The 26477-nt window shown below is 39.7% G+C and overlaps 1 protein-coding gene across 7 annotated transcripts in view; it reads left to right on the forward strand.

The window, feature by feature from the left end:
- The window catches only part of ARMH4 (armadillo like helical domain containing 4), a 179310-nt gene extending 154223 nt beyond the window's left edge, over positions 1 to 25087 (forward strand). For all 7 annotated transcript variants that reach the window (XM_037007073.2, XM_037007076.2, XM_073242340.1 and 4 more), the window contains 3 exons: positions 17763 to 17794; positions 23969 to 24103; positions 24344 to 25087. In XM_037007073.2, the coding sequence (XP_036862968.2) occupies positions 17763 to 17794; positions 23969 to 24103; positions 24344 to 24412 (236 nt within the window). In that variant the 3' untranslated portion in view covers positions 24413 to 25087. The remainder of the gene's footprint in view (positions 1 to 17762; positions 17795 to 23968; positions 24104 to 24343) is intronic.
- The last annotated feature ends 1390 nt before the right edge of the window (positions 25088 to 26477 follow it).

A 26477-nucleotide genomic window follows, 5' to 3' on the forward strand; every position in this document is an offset into this window, starting at 1 on the left:
GTGCTCAGCAAAAGCAAACAGGAAACTGCTCATCTGTGGTGACACTTCTGCAATGCAGGGTTGTGGATAAAGTGACAGTTCCTGTGGCCAGGATTCTCACCTGGCCTGGTTGGCTAGCACACTACACACGTGTGGGCAATACCTTGTTATTGACTATATAATGAGCTCTTCCCAGTGCTCTGGGCGACATGGTGACACAGTTGCAAGGCTGCAGGAGGGCAGAGACAAGACTGGAGCGGTGGCAGCACTGAGGACAGAGACTGAGAGGGCTGTGCAGGCAGAGAGGCCCAGAGGCAGACACCGGCTTGCTGCATGCAGACTCTCTCTGAGTGGATGGGATTCTAGTGATTGACCTGCCACCATGGGAATAAAGTTGGGTATAACCCTTTCATCCCAAGAACGTTCCATTGTCATTCTTTGGTCTCATTGAATCCATAGTGAACTTGCTCGGGGCTGAAACCCACTGGCAAGACAAGGGTGCACAAAATTCTCAGTGAAAAATAATCTCCACTAAGTTCACATGAAAAATGACAGATCACACAAGGAAATATTCCAGCATGAGGGAAAGGAAGTAAATGTAACTGACAGGAGGTTTAGCATGTCTTTAGCATCTGTGGCAGGTCAGTCATTAAAATCCCATTCACTCAGAGCAAGTCTGCATGCAGCAAGCGGGTCTCTACCTCTGGGCCTCTCTGCCTGCACAGCCGTCCCCTGGCCCTTTGTCCTCAGCACTGCCGCCACTCCAGCCTCTGCTCTGCCATCCTACAGCCTTGCAGCCATGCCACCGTGTCATCCAGAGCACTGGGTGGAGCTCTTTATATAGAGTCAATAACAACGTATTGCCCTCACATGTGTAGTGAGCTAGCCGACCAGGGCCAGGTGAGAATCCTGGCCACAGAAACTTTCATTTTATCCACAGCATCTCAAGAACCTAACAAAATAGAAGAATGTTTGAAATAATTAAAGAGTAAGGACATGAGATTGGCTCTACTGCCTTAATAAAATGTTTCTTTTTTTTTTGAGAGGGCATCTCTCATATTTATTGATCAAATGGTTGTTAACAACAATAAAATTCTGTATAGGGACTCAATGCACAGTCATTAATCAACCCCAAGCCTATATCTCAACAGTCTCCAATCTTCTGAAGCATAATGAACAAGTTCTTACATGGTGAACAAGGTCTTACATAGTGAATAAGTTCTTACATGGTGAACAGTGCAAGGGCAGTCATATCACAGAAACTTTTGGTTTTGATCACGCATCATGAACTATAAACAATCAAGTCAGATATGATTATTCCTTTGATTTTTATACATGATTTATATGTGAATCCCACATTTCTCCCTTATTATTATTATTATTATTATTATTATTATTATTATTATTATTTTTAATAAAATGCTGAAGTGGTAGGTAGATGCAAGATAAAGGTAGAAAACATAGTTTAGTGCTGTAAGAGGGCAAATGTAGATGATCAGGTGTGTGCCTATAGACTAAGTATTAATCCAAGCTAGACAAGGGCAACAAAACATTCACGGATGCAGAAGATTTCTCTCAAAACAGGGGGGGGTGAGGTTCTAAGCCTCCCCTCTGTTGGTCCCCAATTTCTCTCCTGATGGCCCCCCTGCGACTGTGCCTTTCTTAGGTTGTTCCTCCCTTGAGGAATCTTACCCGTCTCTGAATAACCAGTCATCTTCTGGGGCCATACAGGGAAATGTAAAGTTGGTAAGTGAGAGAGAAGCAATATTCTTTGAAAAGGTTAGCTTTTTACTTTGCATATTTATGCCCTGTCGCTTCTATGCCCAGCATTTGTCTTGAGGTATCTTTACCACTTGGAAGAATTACAATACTTGGTAATTTTTTATATGAGGCACTAATTCTATTTAAGAGTTGTAATTAGGAAGGAAGAAGAAAAGCTTTAGAAGTAGAAGATGGAAGAAAACATGGGAAGATTGATTATTTCTTTGACATATCTTCTTGTAGAGTAACATAAGCATGTATAGGTTTTAAACTACTAATTAAATTGTGCACATACATTAACATAATAGGAATAAAGCTACATAACAAAAGCAGACCTACAATTACCAGCCATATCCAGTGAAACCAAGAAAACCAGTTAGGTACCCTAGGCATTTGTGAAAGCTTATCATTGATATGATGGATATTGTCTAACTGAATTTGAATACTTTGAGAAAAATCAGACAAATTAAAACAACACATTCCTGGGAACTGTTCACATCCCATGTGTTCTTTTAACAGTAGATAGTCTATAGTCGCACGATTTTGGAGCACTGCAACTTGCACTTCTCCTAATTCTTGGTTGAGTTCCAACAGTATAGATCCAGTCAAATTTGTTGTTTTACTGTATGCACAGGCCAGCTTAGATATCACCTTCTTCATTCCAATGGCAAGTCCAGGAACCGGTGGGATGACTGCAGCTACAACTGCAGCAGCGCCAGGATCTTTGTTGAAGTTTTTTGATGTTTATCTTCTGGAATGACTCTTCCAGAGGATGTTGATGTTGGAAGTTCTTCTTTATATTGTATCTTTATTCATTTTCTGTGTAACCAAATTAGGCTTTGATCCTCTGTATAAACACAAACAAACCCTTTGCCCACACTTTGATATGACCTTTATACCATTGTGAAGAACCTATTGGAGATCACCACACAGGAACTGCTTTTTTTTTTTTTTTAAGAGAAAGGAATATTATCAGAAAAATGCACTTCCATAGCTGGTCATCTGACACCCTTTGAAAGATCAAAATTAAGGATATGTAAAGCATGTATTAATCATTGATTTGAAGTTAGTTTTATCCTATCAGGGAGTAATCCCCCTTTTCTTTCTATTGTTTTTTTCTTTTTTGTTTTCATTAATCTACAATTACATATTATGTTTACTAGGCTCTCCTCTATACCAAGTCCCCCCCATAAACCCCATTACAGTCACTGTCCATCAGCATAGCAAAATGTTGTAGAATCACTACTTGTCTTCTCTGTGTGGCCCAGTCCTCCCCTTTCTCCCACTTACCACATTATGCATGCTAATCATAATATCGCCTTTCTTCTTCCCCCCCTTATCCCTCCCTACCCACCCATCCTCTCCAGTCCCTTTCCCTTTGGTACCTGTTAGTGCATTCTTGGGTTCTGTGATTCAGCTGCTGTTTTGTTCCTTCAGTTTTTCCTTTGTTCTTATACTCCACAGATGAGTGAAATCATTTGGCATTTCTCTTTCTCTGCTTGGCTTCTTTCACTGAGCAAAATACCCTCTAGCTCCATCCATGTTGTTCCAAATGGTAGGATTTGTTTTCTTCTTATGGCTGAATAATGTTCCATTGTGTATATGTACCACATCTTCTTTATCCATTCATCTACTGATGGACACTTAGGTTGCTTCCAATTCTTGGCTATTGTAAATAGTGCTGCAATAAACATAGGGGTGCATCTGTCTTTTTCAAACTGGAGTGCTGCATTCTTAGGGTAAATTCCTAGGAGTGGAATTCCTGGGTCAAATGGTAGGTCTATTTTGAGCATTTTGATGAACCTCCATACTGCTTTCCACAATGGTTGAACTAATTTACATTCCCACCAGCAGTGTAGGAGGGTTCCCCTTTCTCCACAACCTCGCCAACATTTGTTGTTGTTTGTCTTTTGGATGGTAGCCATCCTTACTGGTGTGAGGTGATACCTCATTGTAGTTTTAATTTGCATTTCTCTGATAATTAGCGATGTGGAGCATCTTTTCATGTGTCTGTTGGCCATTTGTATTTCTTTTTTGGAGAACTTTCTGTTCAGTTCCTCTGCCCATTTTTTAATTGGATTATTTGTTTTTTGTTTGTTGAGGTGGGTGAGCTCTTTATATATTTTGGAGCCTTTATCGGATCTGTCATTTACAAATATATTCTCCCGTACTGTAGGGTACCTTTTTGTTCTATTGATGGTGTCTTTTGCTGTACAGAAGCTTTTCAGCTTAATATAGTCCCACTTGTTCATTTTTTATTTTGTTTTCCTTGCCCAGGGAGATATGTTCAAGAAGAGGTCACTCATGTTTATGTCTAAAAGGTTTTTGCCTATGCTTTTTTCTAAGAGTTTTATGGTTTCATGACTTACATTCAGGTCTTTGATCCATTTCGAATTTACTTTTCTGTATGGGGTTAGACAGTCGTCCAGTTTCATTCTCTTACATGTAGCTGTCCACTTTTGCCAGCACCATCTGTTGAAGAGACTGTCATTTCTCCATTGTATGTCTATGGCTCCTTTATCAAATATTAATTGACCATATATGTTTGGGTTAATGTGTGGAGTCTCTAATCTGTTCCACTGGTCTGTAGCTCTGTTCTTGTGCCAGTACCAAATTGTCTTGATTACTATGACTTTTTAGTAGAGCTTGATGTTGGGGAGTGAGATCCCCCCTGCTTTCTTCTTCTTTCTCAGGATTGCTTTGGCTATTTGGGGTCTTTGGTGTTTCCATATGAATTTTTGAATTATTTGTTCCAGTTCATTGAAGAATGCTGTTGGTAATTTGATAGGGATTGCATCAAATCTGTATATTGCTTTGGGCAGGATGTCCATTTTGATGATATTAATTCTTCCTAGCCATGAGCATGGGATGTGTTTCCATTTGTTAGTGTCCCCTTTAATTTCTCTTAAGAGTGACTTGTAGTTTTCAGGGTATAGTTCTTTCACTTCTTTGGTTAGGTTTATTCCTAGGTATTTTATTCTTTTTGATGCAATTGTGAATGGAGTTGTTTTCCAGATTTCTCTTTCTATTGGTTCATTGTTAGTGTATAGGAAAGCTACAGATTTCTGTGTGTTAATTTTGTATTCTGCAGCTTTGCTGTATTCCGATATTAGTTCTAGTAGTTTTCGAGTGGAGTCTTTAGGGTTTTTTATGTACAATATCATGTCATCTGAAAATAGTGACAGTTTAACTCCTTCTTACCAATCTGGATTCCTTGTATTTTTTTTGTTTTGTCTAATTGCCATGGCTAGGACCTCCAGTACTATGTTAAATAACAGTGGGGAGAGTGGGCATCCCTGTCTTGTTCCCGACCTCAGAGGAAAAGCTTTCAGCCTCTTGCTGTTCAATATGATGTTAGCTGTGGGTTTATCATATATGGCCTTTATTATGTTGAGGTACTTGCCCTCTATTCCCATTTTGTTGAGAGTTTTTATCATGAATGGATGTTGAATTTTGTCAATTGCTTTTTCAGCATCTATGGAGATGATCATGTGGTTTTTGTCCTTCTTTTCTTTGATGTGGTGGATGATGTTGATGGATTTTCGAATGTTGTACCATCCTTGCATCCCTGGGATGAATCCCACTTGGTCATGGTGTATGATCCTCTTGATGTGGTTTTGAATTCAGTTTGCTAATATTTTGTTGAGTATTTTTGCATCTACATTCATCAGGGATATTGATCTGTAATTTTCTTTTTTGGTGGGGTCTTTGCCTGGTTTTGGTATTAGGGTGATTTTGGCTTCATAGAATGAGTTTGAGAGTATCCCCTACTCTTCTATTTTTTGGAAAACTTTAAGGAGAATGGATGTTATGTCTTCTCTGTGTGTCTGATAAAATTCCGAGGTAAATCTGTCCGGCCCGGGGGTTTTGTTCCTGGGTAGTTTTTGATTACCGTTTCAATTTCTTTGCTCGTAATTGGTTTGTTTAACTTTTGTGTTTCTTCCTTGGTCAGTCTTGGGAGGTTGTATTTTTCTAGGAAGTTGTCCATTTCTTCTAGGTTTTCCAGCTTGTTGGCATATAGGTTTTCATAGTAGTCTTTAATAATTCTTTGTATTTCTGTGGAATCTGTTGTGATTTTTCCATTCTCATTTCTGATTGTGTTGATGTGTGTTGATTCTCTTTTTCTCTTAATAAATTTGGCTAGAGGCTTATCTATTTTGTTTATTTTCTCAAAGAACCAGCTCTTGGTTTCATTGATTTTTTCTATTGTTTTATTCTTCTCAATTTTGTTTATTTCTTCTCTAATCTTTATTATGTCCCTCCTTCTGCTAACTTTAGGCCTCATTTGTTCCTTCTTTTTCCAGTTTCGATAATTGTGATGTTAAACTATTCATTTGGGATTGGTCTTCCTTCTTTAAGTGTGCCTGGATCGCTATATACTTTCCTCTTAAGACTGCTTTTACTGTGTCCCACAGTAGTTGGGGCTTTGTGTTGTTGTTGTCATTTGTTTCCATATATTCCTTGATCTCTATTTTAATTTGTTCATTGATCCATTGATTATTTAGAAGCATGTTGTTAATCTTCCATGTGTTTGTGAGCCTTTTTGTTTTCTTTGTAGAATTTATTTCTACTTTTATACCTTTGTGGTCTGAAAAATTGGGTGGTAGAATTTCAATCTCTTGAAACTTGCTGAGGCTCTTTTTGTGAGCTAGTATATGGTCTATTCTGGAGAAAGTTCCATGTGCACTTGAGAAGAATGTGTATCCTGTTGCTTTTGGATGTAGAGTTCTATAGATGTCTATTAGGTCCATCTGTTCTAGTGTGTTGTTCAGTGCCTCTGTGTCCTTACTTATTTTCTGCCCGGTGGATCTATCCTTTGGGGTGAGTGGTGTGTTGAAGTCTCCTAAAATGAATGCATTGCAGTCTATTTCCCCCTTTAGTTCTGTTAGTATTTGTTTCACATATGCTGGTGCTCCTGTATTGGGTGCATATATATTTAGAATGGTTATATCCTCTTGTTGGACTGAGCCCTTTATCATTATGTAATGTCCTTCTTTATCTCTTGTTACTTTCTTTGTTTTGAAGTCTATTTTGTCTGATAGTAGTACTGCAACCCCTGCTTTCTTCTCTGTTGTTTGCCTGAAATATGTTTTTCCATCCCTTGACTTTTAGTCTGTGCATGTCTTTGGGTTTGCGGTGAGTTTCTTGTAAGCAGCATGTAGATGGGTCTTGCTTTTTTATCCATTCTGTTACTCTGTGTCTTTCGATTGGTCCATTCAGTCCATTTACATTTAGGGTGACTATTGAAAGATATGCACTTATTGCCATTGCACGCTTTATATTCATGGTTACCAAAGGTTCAAGGTTAGCTTCTTTAGTATCTTACTGCCTAACTTAGCTCGCTTACTGAGCTGTTATATATACTGTCTGGAGATTCTTTTCTTCTCTCCCTTCTTATTCCTCCTCCTCTATTCTTTATCTGTTGGTCATTTTATTCTGTGCTCTTTTGTGTTTCCTTTAACTGCTTTTAGTGGGTAGTTGATTTTATTTTTTGCCTTTAGTTAGTATTTGGTTGGTCTGCTTTCTTTGCTGTGATTTTATTTTCTCTGGTGACATCTGTTTAGTCTTAGGAGTGCTCCTGTCTAGAACTGTCACTCTAAAATATCCTGTAGAGGTAGTTTGTGGGAAGCAAATTCTCTCAACTTTTGCTTCTTTGGGAATTGTTTAATCCCTCCTTCATATTTAAATGATAATCGTGCTGGATACAGTATCCTTGGTTCAAGGCCCTTCTGTTTCATTGCATTAAATATATCATGCCATTCTCTTCTGGCCTGTAAGGTTTCTGTTGAGAAGTCTGTTGATCGCCTGATGTGTTTTCCTTTACAGGCGACCTTTTTCTCTCTAGCTGCCTTTAAAACTCTTTCCTTGTCCTTGATCTTTGCCATTTTAATTATTATCTGTCTTGGTGTTGTCCTCCTTGGGTCGTTTCTGTTGGGAGTTCTGTGTGTATTTCCGTGGACTGCTCGATTATTTCCTCCCCCAGTTTGGGGAAGTTTTCAGCAATTATTTCTTCAAAGACACTTTCTATCCCTTTTGTTCTCTCTTCTTCTTCTGGAACCCCTATAATACAGATATTGCTCCTTTTGGATTGATCACACAGTTCTCTTAATATTGTTTTGTTCCTGGAGATCCTTTTATCCCTCTCTGTGTCAGTTTCTGTGCATTCCTGTTCTCTTGTTTCTATTCCATCAATGGCCTCTTGCATCTTATCCATTCTGCTTTTCAATCCTTCTAGAGTTTGTTTTATTTCTGTAATCTCCTTCCTGGCATCTGTAATCTCCCTCCGGACTTCATCCCTTAGCTCTTGTATATTTCTCTGCATCTCCGTCAGCATGTTTATGATTTTTATTTTGAATCCTTTTTCAGAAAGAGTGGTTAGGTCTGTCTCCTTCTCTGGTGTTGACTCTGTGATCCTGGCCTGCCTGTAATTTTGCCTTTTCATGGTGATAGAGAAAGTTTGCAGAGCTGGCATGAGTGACGGCTGGAAGAACTTCCCTTCTTGTTGGTTTGTGGCCTTTCTCTCCTGGGAGAACAGCGACCTCTAGTGGCTTGTGCTGGGTAGCTGCACGCAGAAAGGTGTTCTGATTCCTGCCCGGCTGCTATGGAGTTTATCTCCGCTGTTCCTGTGAGGGTGACCTGCCTCGGGCTGCTACTCTGATATGGTGGAGCCGCTTTGGAGGGGGAACCGCTGGGAGCCTATTTATCTCCGTGAACGGCCTCTGTGCTCCCTGCTGCCCAGGGGGTTAGAGTGCCCAGAGATCCCCAGATTTCCTGTTGCTGGACTAAGTGTCCCAGGATGTTTCTGTCCAGCTGTGTGATCCCTGTCTCTTTAAGACTTCCAAAAAGCACTTGCTTTTCTTTGTCCCAGGTGCAATATCTGCAGGGACCTGCTCACAGGTCTTACTGTCCTGTTTCCCTAGTTTCCAGCACCTCACACTTGCACTGTGTCTGTGCTCTGGTGTGGATGGCTGGGGCTGGGTATTTAGCAGTCCTGGGATCCCTCTCCCTCCCCGCTCTGACTCCTCTCCTCCCGCCGGGAGCTGGAGTGTGGTGCGCTCGGGTCCTGCCGGGCTGGGGCCTGTATCTTACCCCCTTCGTGAGGCGCTGGGTTCTCGCAGGTGTGGATGTAGTCTAGCTGTTGTCCTGTGTCTTCTGGTCTCTCTTTTAGGAAGAGTTTTCTTTGTTGTATTTTCAAAAATATATGTGGTTTTGGAGGAGATTTCCTCTGCTCTACTCACGCTGCCATCTTGGCTCTGCCCCCAGTAAAATGTTTCTTTATATAGAACAGCTGCTCCCAGAGAGCATGTGCAAAGTTTGCTTAAGGGATTTATAAGGGGGAAAGGTGGAGACTGAGGTTGGTCCTGTGCTGTCCTGTAGTGGTGTGGCAAGACTTTAGGGTATTTTCCCTAAGCATCAATAGCTCAGGGAAACTTCCTGTTCAAGTAATCTATTTAGATGGCAGAAAAGCTCTTCACTGAGTGTATTAATGGCCATGCTCAGGTGGTCTTCAACAAAGATTTGCTTAATTTCTCTAGAGAGGGCAGCTTGGTATTTGCCCATTGTTGTGAGGGGTGATGCATTGTGAACTGGTAAATGGAACTTTTTAAAACACCCTGAGGCTTCCCTGAAAACCACTTTGTACTCAGTCAGCTCTCCACTTCTAATTGATTGTATCTGTTGGCTGAGCCGCAGCACTAGGGAAGTGGGAGCTTCGTGTTGATTCAGTTGAGTCATGCCAGAAAGTTTAGATAAGGGCCATCAGCAAACATGAGTTTTCAGCGTTACCTGGCCACTAGCTGGTCTTTTCTTTGCCTCACCCTATGATCAAGCCATGGATTTTGTCAGTGGGAAGCCCCAAAATTTATATAAAGGAAAGGGGTGTTTGGGGACCTTGTGTCAAAGCTAAAGTGGTCTGCTGCTTTGCATAAAATTGGGGGGAATTCAGGTAGGGCTGATGGACTTTACAGTTGCTGAAGCCTCACATATACCTTGAGGGGCAAATTTTAGATTCAGTAGATCTGGTCAGCAACACATGCAAATATGACTTTACACTGGAAGCCTGATGATACTGCACTTCAGACAGCAGTAAACCTCCTATAAAAAGTAAAGTATGAAGACCAAACTATTTTCTTTTTCACCAGTGGATTGAAATCAGCTAATGCAAATGTGAAGAGAGACCTATATGGGTGAGTTGGGAGAATTTTTCAGGTCCCCTGAGTGTGGAAATTGCTCAGGAGAACTTTCCAGGGTGTCTTAGGCAAAGCACAGTGATCTCCCCCCTCAATCAGAGGGACAAGTTGTTTTCTCCCCCAGTGAGCAATGGTGTGTATCGTGCTTCCCTTTTGGGGAGGGTATGAGAAAGAAGAACACACGAAGGGATACTTTCTTCCTCATCAATTCGTCATGTATTTCCATAGGGTTGAAGTTCATAATGGCTTTCTCATCACAAGAGTTGGTAATCATACAATTTGTAGGTGATCTGTATGGTTAACATTAGTGAATAACCCCAGCAAGACCGGCAGTTGATTACAAGACATTCTCTTTGCATCTCCCAGTAGGTATCTAGTGTCATGCCTAAGCATGCAGTTAACTAAAGACATTCTTAAGATTACTTGAAAGTAGAGATAGGGTTTTTGGCCTCTTTGTGCCCTTCTCTGTAAATATCAATGCAGAGCCTACAGAATTAATTGCTTCTTGGATGCATGATTACTGCTCACTTAGCCCTATGCAAAGAAGTACATCATTCTGTTCATCTGAATCTTGCTGTTCTGTAATTATGTGAAGAGCAAATTATTATAGATAGGGTTTCTATGTGATTTTTAAAAAAATTTTTATTTTGGTATCATTAATCAACAATTACATGAAGGACATTATGTTTACTAGGCTCCCCCTTCACCAAGTCCCCCCCCACATCCCCGTTTACAGTCACTGTCCATCAACATAGTAAGATGCTGTAAAATCACTACTTGTCTTCTCTGTGTTGCACAGCCCTCCCCATGCCCCCCTACACTATAAATGCTAATCGTAATGCCCCCTTTCTTTTTTTCCCGTCCTTATCCCTCCCTTCCCACCCATCCTCCCCAGTCCCTTTCCCTTTGGTAACTATTAGTCCATTCTGGGGTTCTGTGCTTCTGCTGCTGTTTTGTTCCTTAAGTTTTCTTTTGTTCTTATACTCTACATATGAGTGAAATCATTTGGTACTTGTCTTTCTCTGCCTGGCTTATTTCACTGAGCATAATACCCTCTAGCTCCATCCATGTTGCGAATGGTAGGATCTGTTTTTTTCTTATGGCTGCATAATATTCCATTGTGTATATGTACCACATCTTCTTTATCCATTCATCTACTGATGGACATTTAGGTTGCTTCCATATTTTGGCTACTGTAAATAGTGCTGTGATAAACATAGGAGTGCATCTGTCTTTTTCAAACTGGAGTGCTGCATTCTTGGGGTAAATTCCTAGAAGTAGAATTCATGGGTCAAATGGTATTTCTATTTTGAGCATTTTGAGGAACCTCCATATTGCTTTCCACAATGGTTGAACTAATTTACATTCGCACCAGCAGTGTAGGAGGATTCCCCTTTCTCCACAACCTCGCCAACATTTGTTGTTGTTTGTCTTTTGGATGGTAGCCATCCTTACTGGTGTGAGGTGGTATTCTATGTGATTTTTAAAGCAGGTAAATTTAGTATCATTAGAGAGTAGTCTGTGGCTGGCAAAATTCAAGGTCCTTTAAAAAACATGAAGACTATTTAAAATGATAATTTTTTAAATCCTTAAATGTGTATGTATGTTAGAAAAAAGCTGTGTCTGTGAGCTACAAGAGGCACTCATGGTTAAGTACCAAGGAAGAAAAAGAGCTGGTCCCTATTTATTTCCTGACAATGTAGGAAGACTGTAATTGAAATTTTGTTACATATGCTTTGAACAAGGACTCTGACATTTCATATTTCATTTAGGTGGAACATACATTCTTTTTTCATTAACAAGATAAAAATAAGTTTCCCACATTATTGGAAGACGTAAATTATGTTGAAGATTTGATTATTAAAGAGACTGTATTTATAACCCCTTCAAAATTGAACCTGAGCTAAATAGCTATGAAGTACATCTCACTTGTTGCTATATGGAAAGGGTGTATTTTATGCATTCAGGTAGCCTGAAGTCCTTCAATTAAAATTGATTCAGATCAATGGAATGGCATCTGCCTTGAAGTTGGCTAGCTTGCTTTTTTCCTTTGTTCCTTATTTCTGTTCACTGTAAGAATTTGTTTTAATGTACAATGCAAATAAAAGTTGTGTGACAAAGGGCAAGCCTGCCTAAGTGGTGGCAGAATTAGATTAGTGTCTTAGTTTGAGTTCTCTCTAAAAGCAGACTCTTAGTCCAGATTGGGGTGCAAAGAGTTTATTTGGGAAGTGACCCTGGGGAACATGACAAGGGAGTGAGGAGGTGTGACAAGGGTGTGTGCAGTCAGTGAAGGGAGTGTGCGTGAGTGGGTCAGTGCTGGGGCTCCTTGCTGTGGGGGACTCTCTGGGAACCTGTGTGGAGCACATCTCAGGGGTGAGGAAGACTGGAAAATGTATCCGACATGGGAGGCAAAAGTGTGCCCCCCCCCAAAATGTCCACATCCTAATCCCCAGACCCTGTGGCTGTGTTACAGAGAGTACTTTTCAGATGTGATTGAATGAAAGAAGAACCTGGAGGTGGGGAGATTATTGCAAAGGCCCTTATAAGAGAGAATAGGAAGGTCAGAGCCAGAGTAGAAAATATGAATAGGAAGCAGAGCTGAGAGAGAGGGATTTCAAGAGGCACCATGTTGGCCTTAAGGATGGAGGAAGAGACCATGAGCCTCTGGAAACTGGAAGAGGCGAGGAAACTTGCTCTCCCCATGAACCTCCAGAAGGAACCAGCCCTGCTGACACCTGGGCTTTAGCCCCTGAGACTGATTTTGGACTTCTGACCTCCAGAAATACACAACAAATTTGGGTTGTTTTAAGCCATGAAATTTGTGATAGTAGCAATAGGGAAGTAATATACCCACCAATCAATGGCCCCCAGTAATTGAGGATGGCTTCTAGAGCAATATTTCCTTGGTGCCTCTGGCCAGCCCCGCACAGCCTCCAACAGCTGGAGGATGCCCTCAGGCCTGCAGGGGAGGAGTGGTCTGCAGGGCGCCTCTGCAATGCGCCAGGGCACCAGCCGAGCTGGCCGTGTCTAGACAAAGGGGATAGTTAGGGCAAGGTGACAAATGTCCTCATAAACACTTGGAACTAGCTCTTTTGGGTTGTTTCATATGAACAGTCCAAGTTTCTGAGCCCCTCTGAACATTCCTACACTGTCTCTTCTCCTGGCCCCTTCTCTTCTGCCTGACTTTTAAACATTGGAGTTTCTTGGGATTATGACCTTAGTATTGTGCATTCTTACTCTGTGATGGTTAACTTTATGTCAACTTAACTGGGCCATGTGCTGCCCAGACATTATGTCAAACATTTTTGTGGCCTGTCCGTGAGGGTGTTTCTGGGTGAGATTAACATTTGGATCAGTAGACTGAGTAAAGCTGATTGTCCTTGCTAATGTGAATGGCCCTCATCCAATCAATTGAAGGCCTGAATACAGCAAAAGGGCTGACCATCCACTGAGTAAGAGAGAGTTCCTCCCACCTGATCTGATGTCTCCTTAGAGCCAGGACATTGTTTTTTTCCTGCCTTTGGTCTCTAACTGAAACATCAGTTCTTCCTTTCAGACTGGAGCTACCCCATCAGCTCTTCTGGGGCTCCAAGCTGCCGATTTGCCCTGCAGATCTGAGGACTTGTCAGCCTCCATAATCACATGAGCCAATTCCTTATAATAACTCTCTTTAAATATATATCTCCTATTGGTCTGTTTCTCTGGAGAACCCTAATATACGCTCTGTACTCTAGGGTGATCTATCTTATCCACTCTTTGGACTTCAGCTTCCATCCGTATGCTGATGAGTCCCAAACCTTGGTCTTCAGCCCAGATTTCTCCATTTCCAGTTTTAAAACTGCCAGCAGAAACATCCCCAAGAATATTGTGTGGATACTTTAAACTCCACATATCTGGAATAAAACTCATTATCATCTCCCTAGGAATCTGCTGCTGCTTTCTCTATTTTGTTTTTTTTCATAATGTTACCATGTACTCTGATCTCATACTCAATACCTTCAGCATTGCACATTCTGAGTTTTAATTTTCATCTTAGGATTTCTGCCACTCAGGGCTCCTGTTCTCCAATGGAGAGCAACTCTGGCACACAGGACTGAGTTGGAAGAATCCTCAGGCTAAGAGGGAACTAAGAGATCTAGTTTATTCTTATACAAAGAGTTAACACACACATACAGGGTGGGATGGGGGAGAGGAAGAAAAAGCAGATACAGAGAGCAGCAGAGTCATATAGACACACACGGTCTGAGAGAAAGAGGGAGGAAAAAAAAGAGACACAAAGCACACTGTTATATACAGAGACACAGCACAAGAGACAGAATTGGCGGGAGGCACACACAGAGGCAGAGAGGAGGATATCTGTCAGAGGCAGAAGACAGGGAAGAGAAGGTAGAGAAAAGAGGGGCCAGAATAACAGACAGGTGTGCTGGTACACATCTCACCCTAATTTGGGTATGTCCTCATCTCCTGAACTTGGAAAACCCCTACTGAGGGCTCTGATATGGTCACCCTGGCTCACCTACCCACACCTCTCCCCAAAGTTACCTACAGGCCTATGCTTTCACCATAGGGCCTGGGTTCAAATTTCAGGTCAGCTACTTTTTTAAAAAAGTGAAATATGGTTTGCATACAGTATTATATTGGTTTCATATGAACAACTAGTTATTAATCAATTATAAATATTACTGAATACTCACCACAATAAGTGTAGTTAACACGTGATATCATAAAAAGATATTACAATATTATGAGCCATATTTGCTATGCTACACTTATCTTGTAAGTGTATGCTATACTGTATCCTTGTGATTAAAATATTTTATAATTAGAAGTTTGTACCTCTTTATCCCCTTCACCTATTTCACCTATCCCCCCAAGCCTTATGGTTTATGAGTTTTCCATGTTTATGAGTCTTTTTCTGTTTTCTTTGTTTGTTCATTTGTTTTGTAGTTCAGATGCCACATGAAGTGAAACCATATAGTGCTCATCTTTCTCAGAAAGATTTTTTTTATTTCACTTACCATAATACCCTCTAGGTCCATCCATATTGTCACAAATGGCAAGATTTTGTTCTTTTTTATGGCTGAGTAATATTCTGTTGTATATATGTACCACATCTTCTTTATCCACCCATCATTGACAGACACTTGGCAATGAATTTCTTATAGTTCAAAAGCCTATCAGTGGCTCAGACCCTGGCTCTATCCCCTTTTCCTCTTCTCTGAGCTACCTTTCTCCAGCTCCACAAGGACTCAGCTGGCCCTGCTTGTCTCTTCCATGGGGTGCTTACATCAGCATTCCTGCTCTTACCTGTCTTTGCTTTGCTTTTTATATAATACCCAGCCTATTCCCTGATTCCAAACATTTTGGTTCAGAGGTTGGACCTCTGCCTTATGACCCAGTAACTGGCTTTCCTCCTCTGTCCCTTACTCTCTCAGTCCCATATTGCTGCTTGTCATCCACTTCTCATAGACTGGCTGGCCTAATCCTCTTCTCTCTGGAATTAAGTCTGCATACCTTGTACTGACCCCAGTGTAGAGCACACTGCCTGGCCAACACAATGTGCACAATAAATATTTGCTGAGCGATTGAATGGATTGGAAGCATTCTGTTGCTTGAATTTAATTTTGCCTTGGGGTTAGTTGAGACATGTTAACATAATACTCACATTTTTCCTTGTCCTTCTTTCTCCCTCGTCATCTCAGATGTCTTATTTTTGTTTTCTAGTTTCTCTACACCAAGTCCTGTGCTAGACACTTTGCACACGTTATTTCTAATCTTCACAGTGATCTTGCAAGACAGGTGTTAACATCTTCATTTTACATCTGAGGAAACTGAGGGAACCAGAGGTTCGCTAATCTCCTCAGAGTCATTCAGTGAGTCAGAGGCTGACCTCATTTCCCCATGAACCACTCCTGGAATCACTAACCTCGAGTGTCATTCCTGAGGATCCAGTCCCTTCTTTGGACCGTCCAAGACTGATCTGATCCTGATGGATCACTGCTATCTTTGTCTGAATCCCAGTTGTGACAGGATGAGCAGTGAGGGAAGGACAAACCTGAGGGGTCTTGCCATGATCTTGACATGAGAGATGGAAGCTGGGGCCTGAGGGAGAGCAGAAGAGTGGTGGTTTCACTAAAAGAATGGGTTGTTGGGAAGTCCTTTTCCTCTGAGTTGATAAATCAGATGTGGTGACAGCTGCAGTCTTTACTCCCTGGTTAACCATGGGCAAGTCTCTTAGCTTCTCTGAGTCTCCTTCCCTGACCATATTCTGACCTGACTCTCATGTTTGCCTTTGGTTTGCTGATCAAATGATGCAATCCATGTGAACCTGTTTGGTAAGGGTAAAGCTGTAAATACGCATTAGCTGTCATCACTGCTGTCACATACATTATTACTCAATTCAGATTGTAAATGGAGACTCCAACTGCTTGGATAAAGTATGCCTATGCCAAGGGTCAGCAAACTGTGACCCTTGGGCCAAATCTGGCCTGCTATGTGTTTTTGTATGGCCTGTGAGTAAAGAATGTTTTGACATTTTCATATGATTGAAAAAAAATTTTTTAAAGATATTTGTAATGTATGAAAATTACATGAACTGCAAATGTCTGTGTCCATAAGTGATGTTCACTGGGACATAGCCAAACCCATTTATTTATGTACCATCAGTGGCTGTTTTCTCACTGCAGCAGTAGAGCTGAGTAGGTGTAACAGATAGTGTATGGCCTCTGAAGCCTAAAATATTTACTATTTGGCTCTTTGCAAGAAAAATTTGCCAACCCTTTGTCTATAATCTTTTGGGAGCCATTTCTGGGTCTGCCATGCTGTGTCCATCATTTCCTATCTGATGAAGCTCCCAGAAAGGAAAGGAAATTGAAGGAAATCTTGAAAGATTATTTTTATAATTTCTTGTGTTGGATAATATTTGCCTTTTCCCCCTCCCCTTTTTTGATGCTTTTTAAAAATTACTTTTTATTCAGTGATGAAACACTGTTATAACTTGACATGGCAGTTAAGGATAAAAAACCCCACTACTAACTTCAAATCACCCTTAACATGGCCATTCTAATGCATGTTCTTTTGATTGATGCTTCCTTTTACTCTTGGCACATGTATTTCCAAATGGTGGTAATAATGGCTTACATAACATTTCACAGTTGATGTAGTCCTTTCCAGTTGGCTTTTATAACTATCGCTTGGTTATTGCTTTTATTTTTTCACAGTGGTTATGTTATGATGGAATGGTACAGTTTGCAAGCTATATACATTTCATAAACATTTCTTGTTCTTGCCTTTGGTCAAATTTGTCTTCTTCAAATGTGAAAGCAAAGCTTATCTTTGGAGCCAGTGCTGGGCAGCTCTGCTCATTGCACCTTCCTACCTTACTCTACTCTGAATTTAATTCAAATGCAGAATTTCCATTGAGCTTAAAAACTGAGAAAGATGAGAAATAAAGCTAAGGAGAAAATAGCAGATAAGAAATGAGCTTGATATTTTAAAGGTTATTTCCTCTGTCCTATCCAGATCTCCCCCAACCTTCAAAAAAATCAGTAATAATTAAAAATGCATTTAGCAAACAAAAATATTCTCTATTCATTTAATGATGATTTGAGGGATATGTTTGTGCTCTCTGTTGCATTTTTAAATAAATGAAATAAAAACAAGACTCACTGTCATATTAATACTGTTGACCCTTTTAGTGTATTTTCATGCAACAAAACAATTGTATAAAAATTAACTCAATACCATGAAATATAAGTTATCTAATTAATTTAACTCAATGAACTAAAAGTAAAAAAGATGGCTATTTACATTTTATTCTCTTGTTTTCCCTAGTGAGAAGCTGGATGGAAAAACTAAAAGACAAGGTAAGAGAAGCATTTTCTTCCCAGGTGTCCAGCAAGAAAGAAGGTCTTCCCTTTAAGTTCCATTCTTGAATAACACAAAGGTCACCTTATTCTTTGGAGCACCATTCATTCTTATGAAGGCAATGTCTGCTGTGCTCAATTTATTAATATCCCTGACATATCAGAGTAGTTTCCTTTAGGGAATTTCAGGAGTGTAATGCCATTCCATTTGGCATTTCTTGTTGCAATGCAAGGCTCTTTTAAGCCTAATCTTCCTGTATGAGGAAGAAATACTTTGGCTTTTGGAAGGCATTGATTCTTTGGACCTGAGGGCAAAAATTGGTGGACTTCATTTAAGAATAAAGGTTTGTAATGAAAAAAATAGTTTGCAATGGAAAGGGCATCCTTTAACCATACTGAGGGGGGAGGATGGGTGGGTGGGAAAAATCCTGGTGGGAAAAAGCTCTGTCCATATACCTACTCTTATGTAATCTCTCATAGTACCACTGCTTATGAAGTAATAATGAACTGACTTGCCTGGAATGGCCAACAATAGAAAAATATTTTTCTCTCTTGCATTAATTCTGCCATCTATATCTGTGACTGACAATATTAACTTCTGTAGATCTAGGTTCATATTTTTCAATTCCTCTTGATTTTTCAACACTCTCCAAGTTTTTATTTTTGGTTACCTTGTAATTTTAAACTGAAATTACTCATAAAAATATTGATGGAATCCTTAATTCCTTGCTGTAGCTTGTGTCAGATCCCATTACTATAATCCAGCTCAGATTTAACTGGGGGCTTATTTAATGGAAATCATTTTAATTGCCAAATATCGAATTACCTCTAAATTGTCACTCTCAGAATGTATTTCTGTTGAAGGTATCCCATATCTTTTTATTATTTGGGGTTGATTTTCCCCATGTTTTAATGATCAGTATTTACTTTGGTGCAACTTAATGTTAAGAATTAAAGAAGATGTCCATTTGCAATATTATATAATTATATTAATTCTCCATACTATTATTTTTCTGCCTCTCAGTGAAATTTAGCATAAATCGTTTTTGAGAATGACACTATTTTGTGTTCACACGTATTAAAAATGATGTTGAAAAATGTTAAGCCTGTTGAGGTCAGTGGACACCATTTAGGTATCTGTAATGGGTCCACATGTTTAAGGGAGGTATGATCAGATGGACTGAGAAAGATTTGAGGGAAGAAAAAGCTCAGAAAGTTAGAAATGGACACATTAACATAGGTAATGCTTCTTTTTATTTCTCAGGGGAAAGTGTGCAGTGAAAAGTACATCAGGTTTGGTTGGTTAATCTAGGAATCCACATACTGTTTCCATAGAAAATATCCTAGTAAAAAAAATGGACAGGAAATATACTTAAAAAAATAAATTTTGTCATGTAGCCTGTTTTGAAGTTGGATATTGCAGAATTTCTTACCTGTATGTGTATACAGCTTTGTCTCTCTGTTTAAAAGTCTGCATAGCTTTATAGAAAGGCTATATTTTCTGTTCACGTGGACCCTTCCTTATCTTGTTTCAAAGCCCTGTACCTTTTCCCTGCTTCTTTTCACCAAAAGAAATAATTTTACTTATGACCCTTAGTTTTCTAAATTATTCTGAAGTTTTCCCAGGCCTCTCTTCATTTTCTTCTCTAGTATTTCTTCAGTTTGTCTTACTTAAAAACAAATTGGAAGAAAAATAGTTGAGACTTCAACTGTCGTTGACTTACTTAATGACTTCTGTCTTTGTATTTTGACCCTTTCTTGGAGGAGCTCACTATAATCCTACCCATATCCCCCCCACCCCATGAGCGAGATATTATATTCTTACTTGGTATGTACACTCTTTTGTATACACACACATGTGTGTGCATATATATATATATATATATATATATATATATATATATATATATATGTATAACTGCCTCCCTCTCTCTTAATCTATCTTATCTATCTATCTATCTATCTATCTATCTATCTATCTATCTATCTATCTATCTATCTATCTATCAAACTAGCTAGCTATAATCTATAAAAGTCTTGTTAGTCATTATTTTCAGAAACTATTTGAAAGTGAAACTGTTATCTTTTTGATGAAAGTCACAGAATCCCTTAGAACTGAAAAATTAACTGCATAATTAACTGGCTTTTCAGCCCGACAAAGACATCTCACTTAGCTTTGTTTAATTGTTGGCAATATTGGTTTTCCTGTTTGTTAGCTGGGCTCTAGAAATAGTGTGGTTCTGAAAAGTCCTGAATTACTCCTTTTGTTATTGTCGTTTAGTCTTTCTGTATTAGTTAGAAGTTTGTGTCTCATGTATGAATCTGGAGGCAGCAGTCAAGTGTTAACGGGGATCCACGGAGTGACAGGAGTTCGGGTTCCTTCTCTTTGTGACCTTGTGGATCTAGATGTCAGTTCAAACTTAGCTAGGTCCATGTTCTAGCCAGAGGATGGAGGAACAAGGGAGGCTAAGGCACCCTTCCTCTCTTAGAAGGGAGAATAAAGCACTCTGTCATTCTTAAAGGGTGGGGGTAAAGGCTCTGCTCTCAAAGATCATGTCCTGGAAGTTGCATGTGCCCCTAATGTATCACCTCCTCGGTGAGACTAATCACAGGGTCACATCCCACTGCACAGAAGGCAAGGAGGCATTATGCTGTGCCCAGTCCAAGTGGGAGGTTCTATTGCTCTAGAAGAAGAGGTGAATGGATCTTGAGGGACAGTCCCTGAACTCATTCCATCATTACCTCTCTTCCTGGTTCAATGTCCAAGCTAGTAATGCTTGTTAGGCAAATCCCAACTTGGCTACCTATTGATACATCTTTTCAACATCTAAATCTCTTCTCAAAACTGAAGAGGCATAGCAATTTTAGTTGTGTAGTAAAGACCAGCCCTGCTCTTACATCACCAAGAGCATTCTATTTCTTCTAGTTTTAGAAAAATGATCCACAAAGTGGAAGACCCAGATTGTACTTCAAAGCAGTGATTTTCTTGTCCTGTCAGGACCAGCAGCATCAGCCACCTGGGGGCTCGTTAGAGATGCAAATATTTGGGCCCCACCCTGCACCCACCAAGTCAGAAACTGGGAACAGGGCCAACAGCCTGTTTCAACAAGTCTTGCAGGTGATTCTGATAGGTGCTCAAGTTTGAGAACCACTGTAGTGTAGAAATCACAGGGTACGGCCTTAATTCAGCAGACTTTAGGCAGTACAGTATATCATTTGGTTTCCTTATAGCTTTCTTGCAAACAGATGTTTCTGAACAAATACATTATCCTAAGAAGGAAGAATACCTTTCTCCTAAATGTAAAACAGAACAACAAACACAAACGAAACATATTTTGGCTTAAAATTGGTTTAAAATTTTTGGCTTACAATCTATTAAAAAATATATAACTATTTATTTGTCAGTAATTTTCAAATTTACAGAAGAGAGACAAGAGTAAGACTTGCAAAGAACCTCCCTATACCTTTAGCCAGTTGCAGTAGTTTTTAACATTTTACCCCATTTGCTAATATGGTCTCTCTGTCTCTGCCTCTTTTTTATGAACCATTTGAGGAAAAGTGGCATATATCATGGTGCTTTCACTCCAGATATTTCAGTGTATATTTCCTATGAACAGGAATATTCTGTTAGCAAACATAGTACAATTATCAACTTGGGTACCTTTAACACTGATATAGTACTCTCATTGAATCTGGCATCCTTATTTCAGTTTTTTCAACAAATTCAAAATGTTCTTTATAAAAGCATTTTTCTCCTAGTGCAGAATCTAGTTTAAGATGATATAACACCTTTAGTTATCTTGATTCTTTAGTTTCCTATAATCTGGAACATTTTTATAGCCATCTTTACATGACACTGACATTTTTAAAGAAAATAGTCCTTTTTAAGAAAGAAATAGATTATTTTTCATTTTAGGCTTATTAAACATCCTCTTGTACATTGTTGGTTGGAATATACATAGTGTGTATTGTCCTTATCAGGGTGTTATATGTGGAGGTACATGTACATCTGATAAATTTGAACAAAGAAAAGGTACTAGGCAGAATTTATAACTTAAAAAATGTGTATATACATCTTGCTTGTTTTCATTTCTGCAGGAAGCAAGTCATGGGCAGTTATAAAAGAAGAGCTTATTTTCAGTTAGTCAGTTTTGAAAAAGGAATGTTTAAATTATATTTGAAGAGGATAGGTTGCTTTGTTCCTGACTTGCAATTTTACTTGTAATTTCAGAGTACAGGCAGATGCCACACACACGCACACACACACACACACACAGGAACAAAAAGAGGAACTGAGTACCTGAATTTTTATGAGATCTACTTGATTTAAAGTTCTAGAAACAAAAATCTAAATGTGTAAATAAGAAATGTGGAAAGAATGACGTATTCTGGAAATTTATGTTACTGGTGTGAGGTTAAGTTGCACAGCATGAGGAGACCCACGCAGAGGTTGATCAGGCTGAGCTTCCAAAAACTCAAATACTATCCTTTGAATGTACAGCTTTGTGAAGTCTAATCTACTGGGTTTAAAGTTGATCTTATTTCAATATTTACATATGTTTCCATGCACTGGGAATGGTCATTTAAAAAAATTATTTACAGTTCAGGTGAGAGTACCAAAACTTCACTTTTGTTTAGTATTTTCACACATGGAAAATCACAGAGTTTTATAAGCCTTAAGTAGATCTGGAAGAACTTTAGAAAAAGTCTGGGTTTTTGCAAAGCATATTTGTTGAAAATGACTAGGCTTTGTTTTTTGGGGGAAAACAGTTAGTATGCTGATGAACAGTGCAATGGTTCTCAAATTAGTGGAAAAATTTCCATTTTCTGCTCTAACACAAGACTGGAAAACAGAACCACTGAGCAGGCGGGCTATATCCAAGGAGAGGGTGCTGAGTTTTGTGATATCTCATCTATTCCTTTGATTAGAAATGTTGGAAAATGTTGGGAAAACATCACAGCCTGTATGTTTTAGAAAACTTTTATTCTCCATTTTTGGCTCATTCTGAAAGATGCTAGATACAATTTGTTGTATCAGAAATTTTAGAACAGGTCAAACAAACGAAGAGGCATGGGTTCCCTCCTACCCCACTGCCATACCTTTTAATCTAATTGTTATAGTTTAAAAAATTTTTAATTGTTCATGTATTATTGTCCAGGTGGGCTTCCAGAAGGGACCTTTTCGGAAGGCAAACCAGTGTCATGTTCCCCTGTGAACTGTTAGTATGACAGCCTTACCTGAACTTGGGTAGGTCCTGAGCCACTACACAAGCCCAGGGATGTGTGATCATACTGCTCTTTTAGGACCAAGGTGTCCATAGTGACACCCTGGGGACATTGGCACCGTGTATCAAATGCATGGGCTTGATACAGGCTCTTTTGGAGGTGCCAGTGTTGTTGGCAGTGATCTTTGTACCCTTCCCTGTCACTTCCTTTATTTGGATCTGGGGACACTCAGAATTTCATCTTGATCCCCAACTTTGGCCTTGTCCACGAGGCAGACTTTTCCTTTCATGTAAATGAATCCATCCACCTTGCATGCACACTCTTTCCCTGTCCTCGTCTTTTCTGCCTGTGCTCCAACATCTAGCATCCTTCCTGTTTCTTTTGTAGGAACTTCTCTTCCCTGTTGATTCCAAAAGCCCCCACCTTTCACTCACTCACAAACACATACCTCTTTTATTTCTCAGGGTAATGCTGCTAAGCCTATGAGAGAGCCGACCACCAAAATCAAGGCTGTGCTCCTTGCTTCCGAGAAACAGTATTCCAGAGGGCACTTCAGACCCCTTGGAGCTCCACTCAGGCTGATTGTTCCAATTTATAGCATTTTACAGTCCTGGCATTCTCAGAAGCTTACTTCATTCATCTTTCATGTAGATTATATTTTCACCACAGAAACCTGATCTTGACAGAAGTGTGTATAAAAGTGTCCAGAGGTGTCCCGTTCTCTGGCTGTTTTGTTTCAATACTTCTAAGCATTTGATATGCCCCCAAATAGCCATACCTCCCTCTCTGTTGTCTTCTCCCTTGAAAGTAACTTTATTCTAGGTGCTATTTTATAGCACAGCAGATAGAAAACTTCAAAGTCTCTAAACACCTGCTGCCATGCAGCCGCAATGAGAAACGTGGGCAGCGGTCCCGGCTGCACCCTGACGCGTTTTCCCCTGTGCGCAGGCCGGCTATCTGTCTGGGATGCTGGTGCCCGTGGGGGTTGGGACAGCCGGAGCCTTGTTCATCCTGGCAGCACTCTACAGCGTTAAGGTTATGAATCGTCGAAGGAGAAATGGCTTCAAAAGACATAAAAGAAAGGTATGGAACCAACAACAGTAAAACCTAAGGGGTTTCAGAACATTCTTTGCTTTTCTAATATGCTTAATAAAGCACATGAGGCTTAATGATGCATGAGCTGCATTGACATGCGGGAGGCTCAGATTAGCTGCTGCAGCTGCGGCCTCTGCTTCACGCTTAGTGTGTCTTTTAAAAGGGCCTGTTTCTCAGCTTTTCTCTGTGGCAGAAGGACTTTAATGCTTTTCTGTTTTCTTCCTCCAGCAGAGAGAATTCAACAGCATGCAAGATCGAGTAATGCTCTTAGCTGACAGCTCTGAAGATGAATTTTGAATTGGACTGGAGTTTAATTGGAATATTCAATGATGTATTATTTTATTTTTTATTTTGGGGATCCCCCCAAAAAACAGTGTCCAGCCACATTGCTGCTGTCAGGCCATCAGTCTTGTTATCTGCTGGGTAGTAGATTTTTCTTGTACTGAGCAGAAAAGGCATGCTGTATACTACATGTAATATGCAGTGTCTGTTTTTATTCTGTAGTGAATTTTCCACAACCATGGGCTACAGCTCATAAATATCTAGCATTCATATTGTTCAGTAGGAGTTGCTAGGTTAGGTGAGTATTTTGTATTTTTCCATGGGGCCTTTTCCTTGGTTTGGATTACTGGCACTGTGTTTAACAATTATTGCTACCGAGGCACGCTGGACTGTGAAATAGAAATCTTAACAGAGAATAACTTCTGATGACTGCATTGTACCTTCCTGAAGCCGAAGGCTTGTGGGCCATAGTACATACTACATTTGCATCAAAACTAGCAGCAACTTGGAATGAAATCTCTTTCATCAAGAAAATCTCTCAGCCCATTAGGAACATGTGTAGATTTGTATGTAATTGCATTCTGTACTTTAGTCTCCCAGTTTTATTTTTTTCCACCTTTTTTATTTTCATTCTTGACAAGGAAAAAAAATGCACCAGAAATAATACATTAAATTGACTCTCAGTTTTAATGTGCGCTTGCTTTCTTAAATAGTGTAATTGAGTCAAACAGACCTATCATTAGATTCTTACATGTTGTATTGTTAAGAGATGCTCTTTTTGTGTATCATTTGACTTTGTCAAGAAGAAACAAGGAAGAAACCAAGAAGATAATGAGGGTAGGTAAGGTCTCAGAGTATTGAACTGTGCCATTTGGCTCTGTGCTTGTGTGGCCACTATTCTGAACTATTCAGAACATTGCTTTCTATATCTGTGGGCTTGGCCATAAAATGATTGGGCTGCCAATCATATTTGGCTCTGTGGTGTAAGCAGTGGCTGGGTCCTGGCTCACATGGAGCTTATGAAACACCAGCCGTTCTCAGGACACCTTGCTTCAGGGGTGTTGAGCTACTAGATTATTTCTCATTTCCCTTGGAATGTAATTCCTTACCCCTCTCTTTCAAATCTGGGACTTCCAGTAAGTTAAGTTAACTCAGTAAGTTAACCCAGTAAGACTTAACTCATTTGCATGGAAGAATAAAGGTAAAAAAAGCACTGTCCATAGTGCTTTGCACAATGGGGAACTTATGTTCACTAGAGCCTGCTTGACTGTAATCAGGCAAGTTGCACAGTCATTCCTCATCACTACTGTGTGAGATAGAACATATGTTTTCATCCTCCCATTTGGCTGAAGATAGAACTGAAGCAGAGAAGTGAAATGATCATCTGAAGTCATACCCAGAAGAATCAGAACTAGAACTAGAACCTACTTGGACTCAGAACCGTCCTCTTGTCTCTGGTTCAGTGCCCTTTCCACATACTTTGGAGGAAGCAGTGACATGTCAGCTCCTCTTTAAAATCAAAGTTCTAAAGAAATAGCTCCTAGGCTAAGGAACATTTCATATGAGTTTCTGTCTTTGTTAAATGAACAATGACTTACTAATTTCTCTTACTCCCACAAGTTCTTTTCCTCCCCCACCTCAACCATTGCATTTACAATCACATAAAGTTAAGTATCGCCTCTAGGGAACTAATAGAAAAACATTTCTAGACTCAGTTCTTGAATGACAACTGGCTTACCAAATGTTTTCATTAAATAATTGATTCTTTTTGCCAAGAGATGAAAGGAGATGTGTGAAATTGATCAAGAGAAATGAAAAGTTCTGCACATTCAAATAGAAGTCAGCAATTGACAAATAAGCTCAAATTTAGGTTTTAAAAAAAGGGTTCAGAGCCATGAGACTCATAAGTAATTTGTAATTTCAATTACAAAGACATACTGATAGGCAGGGGAAAAAGATGGTGGCATGAGAAGTGAGGCAGACACTTCCTCCCCAAATCACATTTAATATGAAAATACAGCAAATGCCATTAATCCTGAAAGAGCGACCCAAAGACTGCAGAACAGATGGCCTACATCTG

The sequence above is a fragment of the Manis javanica genome, chromosome 8 (genome assembly GCF_040802235.1).
Source record: "Manis javanica isolate MJ-LG chromosome 8, MJ_LKY, whole genome shotgun sequence".
NCBI classification, from domain to species: Eukaryota; Metazoa; Chordata; class Mammalia; order Pholidota; family Manidae; genus Manis; species Manis javanica.